This window comes from Phyllobates terribilis, unplaced genomic scaffold (genome assembly GCF_046119375.1).
Source record: "Phyllobates terribilis strain yellow unplaced genomic scaffold, ASM4611937v1 Scaffold_5__5_contigs__length_657084704, whole genome shotgun sequence".
In the NCBI taxonomy this organism is placed as follows: Eukaryota; Metazoa; Chordata; class Amphibia; order Anura; family Dendrobatidae; genus Phyllobates; species Phyllobates terribilis.
Window position 1 is genome coordinate 618,380,807 of NW_027362765.1, and position 10,847 is coordinate 618,391,653.

Consider the following 10,847-nt stretch of genomic DNA (forward strand, 5'->3'; position numbering starts at 1 on the left):
GACAGGTGCCAAGTCCTGCTGAAGAATGAAATTTCCATCTCCAAAAAACTTGTCCGCAGAGGGAAGCATGAAGTGCTGTAAAATGTCCTGGTAGACGGCTGCGCTGACTTTGGTCTTGATAAAACACAGTGGACCTACACCAGCAGATGACATGGCTCCCCAAACCATCACTGATTGTGGAAACCTCACACTAGACCTCCAGCAGCTTGGATTGTGGCCTCTCCACTCTTCCTACAGACTCTCAGACCTTGATTTCCAAATGAAATGCAAAATTTACTTTCATCTGAAAACACCACCTTGGACCACTGAGCATCAGTCCAGGTCTTTTTCTCCTTGCCCAGGTAAGACTCTTCTGGCATTGTCTATTGGTCATAAGTGGCTTGACACAAGGAATGTGGCACTTGTAGCCCATGTCCTGGATACGTCCGTGCGGTGGCAGCTCTTGAAGCAATGACTCCAGCAGCAGTCCACTCCATGTGAATCTCCCCCTATTTTTTTGAACGGCCTTTTCTTAGCAATCCTTTCAAGGCTGTGGTTATCTCGGTTGCTTGTGCACCTTTTCCTACCACACTTTTTCCTTCTGCTCAACTTTCCATTAATATGCTTTGATACAGCACTCTGAACAGCCAGCTTCCTTAGCAATGACCTTATGTGGCTTACCCTCCTTGTGGAGTGTGTCAATGACTGCCTTCTGGACATCTGTCAAGTCAGCAGTCTTCCCCATGATTGTGGAGCCTACTGAAACAGACTAAAGGGACCTTTTTAAATGCTTAGGAAGCCTTTGCAGGTGTTTTTTAATTCTAATTTACTGAGATAATGACTTTTGTGCTTTCATTGGCTGGAGGCCATAATCATCAACATTAACAGAAATAAACACTTGAAATAGATCACTGTTTGTAATGACTCTATATAATATATGAGTTTCACTTTTTGTATTGAAGAACTGAAATACAATTTTTGATGATATTCTAATTTAGTGAGAAGCACGTGTGTACACAGCGCTGTAGCTATGTGCCCATCACATGACCAGTGCAAAATGTTTATCCACCAGAAGCAAACAATGAATATTACTAATAAAGGACAGCAAGCAGACATCTTAAAAACCACGAGGAATGAATACAGACAGTATATCGCAAAGGCACTAAAGAGGTTAATGGCATTATGTTGTTTTGTGAAATCATAAAGGGAATTCCAAATCAAGTAAATAGCATAATGCTGATATGTGATATGCCATCACTTGATCTCTGGGGCCCCAAACCAATTTGGGTGGGGGGGGGGGGCGCATTTCAGGCTCTTAATTTTTTTTCTGCACAAAGGTGGTCGTGATATCTGAACTGTGCTGGGAAAGGCAAAGAGCCCCATCCACTTGAATGAAGAAGTGCCGCAGCAGGTGGCCTCACACCAATGTTCAGAAGGGAAAGGTTATTCCTAGGATTGTTGGGTGCTCTAGAGGTCAGACCCCTTGTGTTTATTGTGTGCTGACAAATCCTAGTAATATGCCATCAATTACTAAAATGTGGTCACCCCTTTAACACAACTTGATTTAGTTTTGTTAAAATACATTTTAAAAATCCTGATTTATTAAGAAAAATACCTGACGCTTCCAACTCATCTTGATTGCAAGAGATATCATCTAAACATAGATCAATAAGAAGAACATGCCCAACATCTGTAACCACAGCTGCCACGCCAAAGAACCATCTTAGACTCTGGTGTAAATGCTGAGTACTGGCATTGGCTCCGCCATCATTCACTAAGGGTTCAACAGCCGTTACCTGAAAGCACAAGAAAATATATAAATTATAACAGTTTCCCAAAAAGGATCGAGCAAATCAATCAAGTTTAGAAGTGCTTACCGAGCCAGGGAGCGCCACTGCTTTAACAACTTTTGAAATGCCGACATCATACAAGCAAAGAACACTGCCTTCTGCTTCAAGCAGACCCACAAGAAGTCCTGTCTTCTTCTGCCATGAAAACTCTTTGACAGCGACAACAGTGGGAGGTCTCTCAGTCACTGAGCTAAAACAGTATGCAGAAAGTCTTTCACCCGTTACTGAATTGGTAACTTCAAGCTGGGGTCCACATGCGAGCCAAGCAAGCCCAGCTCTCCCTTTACAGAAAAGAGAAATAAATTACACACATGCACTGCCAACCTTTTCTGAGCCTATAACTTCATATTTGTAAAAACAGATTAAAGATATAAGTTTTTACAAGAAACACTGGGCATATGCCCCCACAACAGAGAGTTAGCTGCATAGTATAGGGGATAACTGTTAGATCGGTGTAAGGCAGGGCTCGCACAACTGTATTTCACAGTCCGTATATGAAGCACAAGGTCCAAAACGTACCGCTTCAGACCCGAGGCTGTAAGCTAAGGTTGGGAAGCCGGCCACGAGGTCAGGCGATGCAGCCCGTATACGGATCACAAGATACGCTTGTATGAACTCCACTTTAGTCCTACTTTTACCCCACCAATCTAACAATCATCACTTATCAGAAAAGATTAAAGAAGACTGGAAAAAAAAACCTTTACCATTCATTTGGTAAAATAATGAGCAAACAGACCATCGTTCTATTAGATGTTACATATCTCTTACCTGGGGTAAACTTTGCACGCAAGACAGATTCCAGGTTAATTTCACCCTCCTGGAGAGCTTCTATTGTGATCTCTGGAAATTGCAGCAAGCTGCTAGTTACTTGGGCCTCAAGATTCGGCATCTTATTTTTCTTTCAGAGGAAAAACAAGAATTTGAAATTAAACAAAGTAAATGAAAACACAGTAATATTACACCAGTATATTATATATATAAGCACAGAAAGGACACTCCAGTCATATGCACCCATACACAATACAGGTGCTTACATGGCCAATAAAAACATGCTAGATTATTTCCCATAATGGGCCACTTTGCACTGAAAGGTATAGTCACCATATACCCACTGAACGTATGCCAAGCAGGGCTGTGGAGTCAGTAAGCCAAACCTTCGCCCCCTTGATGTCCGTCTTCACAGCACGGCCTCACTGCTGAGCGTGTACATAAAGTGCAGCACAGATTCATCTCACCTAAGCAGAGACCCTTACATCAGGAACAGAACAGACATTTATAGGACATTTCACAACTTTCCCAAATTCTTATGAAAACATTTACAGCACATCCTGCATTGTACTACTGTACCCAATTTATTATATATTTTAGGAATCGGTCCATTTTATACCGACTCCGACTCCACAGCCCTGAGGCCAAGACAACAAACTTGGTAACAACCTATGGATTTATTTTGTCCATACGCTTGGTGTATTTGCAGTACATGCAAAATATACAGTGTTACAAACTTAAGGAAAAGTCTTTACATATGCCACCTATTCAAGGCTTCGTTGACCTTTAGCCATGATTATAACTGGATACAATTTTGATTTTACAAAAATCTTTGCCGAATAGGCATAAAGGGCGAATTCTGAAAACCTGCGCACTTGATCTTAGCAATCAGACTCAATTTCTCAGAAATGACAAATGGTAAGGTTTTTAATATTAGAGTTAGGACTGTCCCATAAGGGTTGCCGTGAAGTGGCGGGATGGCTTTCACATTATTTTGATCAAAATTATGTTAACTAAATACCCTTTATTATTTATTATTATTTTTGCACTGTGCGATTTATACATCTACTTTCAGTTATTTGGGTATTTTTCTTGTTCTTGGTTTCTCTAAATTTCTCAGAAGCCCATATGATAATTAAGGAAGCAAACTAGTTGCTATAGCAATTATTCCATTGCACCAGTTTTCCTAAATCTCTGTCATCTCTGAATCCGGCGGTCTTACTTTCCATTACTAGGTACAACATTTCTTTTAAAAGGGAGAAAGAAAATGCAAATCTGAAACTCCCTGCTGCGCTGCGGGGGGCACAAGCCACATTCTTCTGCCAGGTGCAGCAGCTGAACTCAGATTACTGTACCGTGTCTCCCATCAGTAATGTGCTATTTCATCTATTTATGGAGATCCTGTACATTACAACATAGATCAGAGACGTCAAACACACAGAGGGCCAAAATGAAAAACGTGGACAATGTCGCAGGCCAACCAGTATACAATATGGGGCCCACACAGTCCTCCGCACAGTACAATGGGGGCCCACACAGTCCTCCGCACAGTACAATGGGGGCCCACACAGTCCTCCGCACAGTACAATGGGGGCCCACACAGTCCTCCGCACAGTACAATGGGGGCCCACACAGTCCTCCGCACAGTACAATGGGGGCCCACACAGTCCTCCGCACAGTACAATGGGGGCCCACACAGTCCTCCACACAGTACAATGGGGGCCCACACAGTCCTCCACACAGTACAATGGGGGCCCACACAGTCCTCCACACAGTACAATGGGGGCCCACACAGTCCTCCACACAGTACAATGGGGGCCCACACAGTCCTCCACACAGTACAATGGGGGCCCACACAGTCCTCCACACAGTACAATGGGGGCCCACACAGTCCTCCACACAGTACAATGGGGGCCCACACAGTCCTCCACACAGTACAATGGGGGCCCACACAGTCCTCCACACAGTACAATGGGGGCCCACACAGTCCTCCACACAGTACAATGGGGGCCCACACAGTCCTCCACACAGTACAATGGGGGCCCACACAGTCCTCCACACAGTACAATGGGGGCCCACACAGTCCTCCACACAGTACAATGGGGGCCCACACAGTCCTCCACACAGTACAATGGGGGCCCACACAGTCCTCCACACAGTACAATGGGGGCCCACACAGTCCTCCACACAGTACAATGGGGGCCCACACAGTCCTCCACACAGTACAATGGGGGCCCACACAGTCCTCCACACAGTACAATGGGGGCCCACACAGTCCTCCACACAGTACAATGGGGGCCCACACAGTCCTCCACACAGTACAATGGGGGCCCACACAGTCCTCCACACAGTACAATGGGGGCCCACACAGTCCTCCACACAGTACAATGGGGGCCCACACAGTCCTCCACACAGTACAATGGGGGCCCACACAGTCCTCCACACAGTACAATGGGGGCCCACACAGTCCTCCACACAGTACAATGGGGGCCCACACAGTCCTCCACACAGTACAATGGGGGCCCACACAGTCCTCCACACAGTACAATGGGGGCCCACACAGTCCTCCACACAGTACAATGGGGGCCCACACAGTCCTCCACACAGTACAATGGGGGCCCACACAGTCCTCCACACAGTACAATGGGGCCCCACACAGTCCTCCACACAGTATAATGGGGCCCACACAGTCCTCCACACAGTATAATGGGGCCCCACACAGTCCTCCACACAGTATAATGGGGCCCACACAGTCCTCCACACAGTATAATGGGGCCCACACAGTCCTCCATACAGTATAATGGGGCCCACACAGTCCTCCATACAGTATAATGGGGCCCACACAGTCCTCCATACAGTATAATGGGGCCCTCACAGTCCTCCATACAGTATAATGGGGCCCACACAGTCCTCCATACAGTATAATGGGGCCCACACAGTCCTCCATACAGTATAATGGGGCCCACACAGTCCTCCATACAGTATAATGGGGCCCACACAGTCCTCCATACAGTATAATGGGGCCCACACAGTCCTCCATACAGTATAATGGGGCCCACACAGTCCTCCATACAGTATAATGGGGCCCACACAGTCCTCCATACAGTATAATGGGGCCCACACAGTCCTCCATACAGTATAATGGGGCCCACACAGTCCTCCATACAGTATAATGGGGCCCACACAGTCCTCCATACAGTATAATGGGGCCCACACAGTCCTCCATACAGTATAATGGGGCCCACACAGTCCTCCATACAGTATAATGGGGCCCACACAGTCCTCCATACAGTATAATGGGGCCCACACAGTCCTCCATACAGTATAATGGGGCCCACACAGTCCTCCATACAGTATAATGGGGCCCACACAGTCCTCCATACAGTATAATGGGGCCCACACAGTCCTCCATACAGTATAATGGGGCCCACACAGTCCTCCATACAGTATAATGGGGCCCACACAGTCCTCCATACAGTATAATGGGGCCCACACAGTCCTCCATACAGTATAATGGGGCCCACACAGTCCTCCATACAGTATAATGGGGCCCACACAGTCCTCCATACAGTATAATGGGGCCCACACAGTCCTCCATACAGTATAATGGGGCCCACACAGTCCTCCATACAGTATAATGGGGCCCACACAGTCCTCCATACAGTATAATGGGGCCCACACAGTCCTCCATACAGTATAATGGGGCCCACACAGTCCTCCATACAGTATAATGGGGCCCACATAGTCCTCCATACAGTATAATGGGGCCCACATAGTCCTCCATACAGTATAATGGGGCCCACATAGTCCTCCATACAGTATAATGGGGCCCACATAGTCCTCCATACAGTATAATGGGGCCCACATAGTCCTCCATACAGTATAATGGGGCCCACATAGTCCTCCATACAGTATAATGGGGCCCACATAGTCCTCCATACAGTATAATGGGGCCCACATAGTCCTCCATACAGTATAATGGGGCCCACATAGTCCTCCATACAGTATAATGGGGCCCACATAGTCCTCCATACAGTATAATGGGGCCCACATAGGGGTGGTGGTTCTGATGTCACGGGCCAAATAAAATCACCCTGAGGGCCAGATTTCGCCCACAGGACAGAGTTTGACACGTATGACAGATATTCAGCCACCTGTACGGATTACAGCTTTTGGAGTCACTCACAGCACAGCTACTACTAACAATCTAGAGATGATGGGGAATCCACCATTCCTTCTCACTACACAATGTCAGGGAGGAGGAGTTAGAAGGAAGAGCATGCCCATTGCTTCTCCATTCACGGACTAGAGTACAGCACTCTGGCCATTTCTTTCAGCTCCACAGACATGACCATTCCAATGGCAAGGGTCCCAGACTACTTAAAAAATCTATAAAATGAAGGCTATTTTCTCCTCCGTTAAGTTATGTGATCTTATGATCATTGCTGAGAAGTACCATGTTATCTAATGGAGGTCACCATTTCAGTCACCAGACCATGCTGCATAATGAGTCTAATGTAACCTTTTCCAAAAGGTAGAAACAAACTCCTATCATAGTAATGATGATGGCTACACAGCTCCAGTTAGCCAGCTACAATAAAGATGATGACCATTCAGACTCCTGACTGTAAACTGATAATCTATTTGGTCACTGATGAGAATAGTGTATGAGATGATAAGTTATTACAGAAGGCAGAAGTGGTACTAGTTCTAGCTGATTACATGATGCACAGAATGAATGGCTAGGTTTACAAAGTTTATTTCTGGAGGATTTTGAAACAGATCTGCTCCAAATTCTTCCTTAAAGAATGGAATTCTTTACATGTAGCGCAGACAATGAAATAATCAGGTGTTGGTGAATTTATAAAGAAAAACAACTACAGTAATTCTTCAGAGAAGATGCCGAGTTTTAGAATTCGGTACATGCAAGTCTGTTCCTAAGGGTAAAGTCCCACGATGTGCTGCCACATGTGACAAAAACCCATACCCACCTCAGGGGCCACTGTGAACGGGTTTATCAGTAATACCTCATATGTTACTGCAAACTTATGAATTCAATCGCCCCACAGGTAGGTCTGGCTAGTGTCCGCAGTATGTGCAAAACCTCATGGATCCGCACCGACTAAGGTCAGTCAGGCAGTGAAATAATCGCTGTCAATCACAGTCAAATAAATGATGGCAGTAATGTCCAGGCAGGAGCCTACTACAGCCATCACTACCTGCCACAATGATGAGCACGCGGTGCTGTCAGTCAGTAGAGCACACGGTGCTGTCAGTCAAGGCAAGGCAATGGCCCCACTTACAGGTCAGTCGGCAGGGGACGCGGTGCCGTCAGTCGGCAGGGGACGCGGTGCCGTCAGTCGGCAGGGGACGCGGTGCCGTCAGTCGGCAGGGGACGCGGTGCCGTCAGTCGGCAGGGGACGCGGTGCCGTCAGTCGGCAGGGGACGCGGTGCCGTCAGTCGGCAGGGGACGCGGTGCCGTCAGTCGGCAGGGGACGCGGTGCCGTCAGTCGGCAGGGGACGCGGTGCCGTCAGTCGGCAGGGGACGCGGTGCCGTCAGTCGGCAGGGGACGCGGTGCCGTCAGTCGGCAGGGGACGCGGTGCCGTCAGTCGGCAGGGGACGCGGTGCCGTCAGTCGGCAGGGGACGCGGTGCCGTCAGTCGGCAGGGGACGCGGTGCCGTCAGTCGGCAGGGGACGCGGTGCCGTCAGTCGGCAGGGGACGCGGTGCCGTCAGTCGGCAGGGGACGCGGTGCCGTCAGTCGGCAGGGGACGCGGTGCCGTCAGTCGGCAGGGGACGCGGTGCCGTCAGTCGGCAGGGGACGCGGTGCCGTCAGTCGGCAGGGGACGCGGTGCCGTCAGTCGGCAGAGGACGCGGTGCCGTCAGTCAGCAGGGGACGCGGTGCCGTCAGTCAGCAGGGGACGCGGTGCCGTCAGTCAGCAGGGGACGCGGTGCCGTCAGTCAGTAGGGGACGCGGTGCCGTCAGTCAGTAGGGGACGCGGTGCCGTCAGTCAGTAGGGGACGCGGTGCCGTCAGTCAGTAGGGGACGCGGTGCCGTCAGTCAGTAGGGGACGCGGTGCCGTCAGTCAGTAGGGGACGCGGTGCTGTCAGTCAGTAGGGGACGCGGTGCTGTCAGTCAGTAGGGGACGCGGTGCTGTCAGTCAGTAGGGGACGCGGTGCTGTCAGTCAGTAGGGGACGCGGTGCTGTCAGTCAGTAGGGGACGCGGTGCTGTCAGTCAGTCAGTAGAGGACGCGGTGCTGTCAGTCAGTAGGGGACGCGGTGCTGTCAGTCAGTAGAGGACGCGGTGCTGTCAGTCAGTAGAGGACGCGGTGCTGTCAGTCAGTAGAGGACGCGGTGCTGTCAGTCAGTAGAGGACGCGGTGCTGTCAGTCAGTAGAGGACGCGGTGCTGTCAGTCAGTAGAGGACGCGGTGCTGTCAGTCAGTAGAGGACGCGGTGCTGTCAGTCAGTAGAGGACGCGGTGCTGTCAGTCAGTAGAGGACGCGGTGCTGTCAGTCAGTAGAGGACGCGGTGCTGTCAGTCAGTAGAGGACGCGGTGCTGTCAGTCAGTAGAGGACGCGGTGCTGTCAGTCAGTAGAGGACGCGGTGCTGTCAGTCAGTAGAGGACGCGGTGCTGTCAGTCAGTAGAGGACGCGGTGCTGTCAGTCAGTAGGGGACGCGGTGCTGTCAGTCAGTAGGGGACGCGGTGCTGTCAGTCAGTAGGGGACGCGGTGCTGTCAGTCAGTAGGGGACGCGGTGCTGTCAGTCAGTAGGGGACGCGGTGCTGTCAGTCAGTAGGGTACGCGTGCTGTCAGTCAGTAGAGTACGCGGTGCTGTCAGTCAGTAGAGTACGCGGTGCTGTCAGTCAGTAGAGTACGCGGTGCTGTCAGTCAGTAGAGTACGCGGTGCTGTCAGTCAGTAGAGTACGCGGTGCTGTCAGTCAGTAGAGTACGCGGTGCTGTCAGTCAGTAGGGGACGCGGTGCTGTCAGTCAGTAGGGGACGCGGTGCTGTCAGTCAGTAGGGGACGCGGTGCTGTCAGTCAGTAGAGTACGCGGTGCTGTCAGTCAGTAGAGTACGCGGTGCTGTCAGTCAGTAGAGTACGCGGTGCTGTCAGTCAGTAGAGTACGCGGTGCTGTCAGTCAGTAGAGTACGCGGTGCTGTCAGTCAGTAGAGTACGCGGTGCTGTCAGTCAGTAGAGTACGCGGTGCTGTCAGTCAGTAGAGTACGCGGTGCTGTCAGTCAGGGCAATGGCCCCATGTACAGGACAGTCAGCAGCGGGTGATGCCAGCCCTGCACTCATAGCGGTGGTGTCTGGCACTCCCCCTACAGGGCGGATATAGAATGCAGAGTCCGGGACCCCCGTGGCCGGGGAGATGTGACAGCTTTCACTGTGGTCTTTCCCGTCTGGAGAGCAGACCTCGCAGTGAGCAGCCTGCCATGACTGAGCCAGTGCACGGCCCCGGCCAGCAGCGCGCACGCTGCCTACACGGCCAGTCAGGCTCCGCTCTTTTTCCAGGCAGTGACACGCACGATAAAGCGGGCACGATGTTCCGTCTGCTCACCGTGAAGACCATCGCAGTCGCCGGGCTCAGCTTCTCTCCCCAGCGTCACACTGCGAGCAGGCCTGCGGGATCATCACGGCCACCATCTCTGATCACCAAGCGCCACCGGTTCCTCTTCCTTCCCACTGAGTACGTCACAGAGCCGTGCGTGCGCCGTAACAAAGGGGCGTGAGTTCTGTTCTGTCATTGGTTGGTTTGTGTTTAGGGGCGGTTCCCTTTTGCGGACGTCACAGATTGCGTGTTCCCGTCACGTTACGTCACACTTCTCAGTTATAGGCTATGTGCCCACGATGCAGAAATGAAGCAGAAAATTTCTGCATCTCCCTGGCAGAAAAAACGCATGCAGATTGTGCATGCGTTTTCCCTGCAGAATACATGCGGATCCACATGCGTTTCCGCATGCAGATTGACAAGCACTTTCCAGGCGATAGCATCACTTGGAAAGTGCTTGACAACTAGGTCACACTATATAAATCCATGCAAACGGCATGGATTAAGGCTGCGTGCCCACGTTGCATTTATGAAGCAGAAAATTTCTGCTGCATAAATGCAAGTCCTCTCCCGGAAAAACGCATGCGGAATTCCGCACGCGTTTATCGCGCATTTTTCGTGCGTTTATCACGCGTTTTCCACATGCGGAATTGCCTTGCGTTTTTTATGCATTGGACTAAGGCAATTCCGCTTGCGGA

General features: G+C 50.4%; 1 protein-coding gene across 1 annotated transcript in view; it reads right to left on the reverse strand.

The window, feature by feature from the left end:
* LOC141273765 (protein ELYS-like) overlaps positions 1 to 10,320 on the reverse strand; it is a 113,549-nt gene extending 103,229 nt beyond the window's left edge. The window contains exons 1-4 of the mRNA XM_073686103.1: positions 10,159 to 10,320; positions 2,598 to 2,727; positions 1,857 to 2,110; positions 1,595 to 1,775 (exon numbers count right to left, since the gene is read on the reverse strand). Coding sequence (XP_073542204.1) covers positions 1,595 to 1,775; positions 1,857 to 2,110; positions 2,598 to 2,727; positions 10,159 to 10,170 — 577 coding nt within the window. The 5' untranslated portion in view covers positions 10,171 to 10,320. The remainder of the gene's footprint in view (positions 1 to 1,594; positions 1,776 to 1,856; positions 2,111 to 2,597; positions 2,728 to 10,158) is intronic.
* Positions 10,321 to 10,847: the final 527 nt, after the last annotated feature.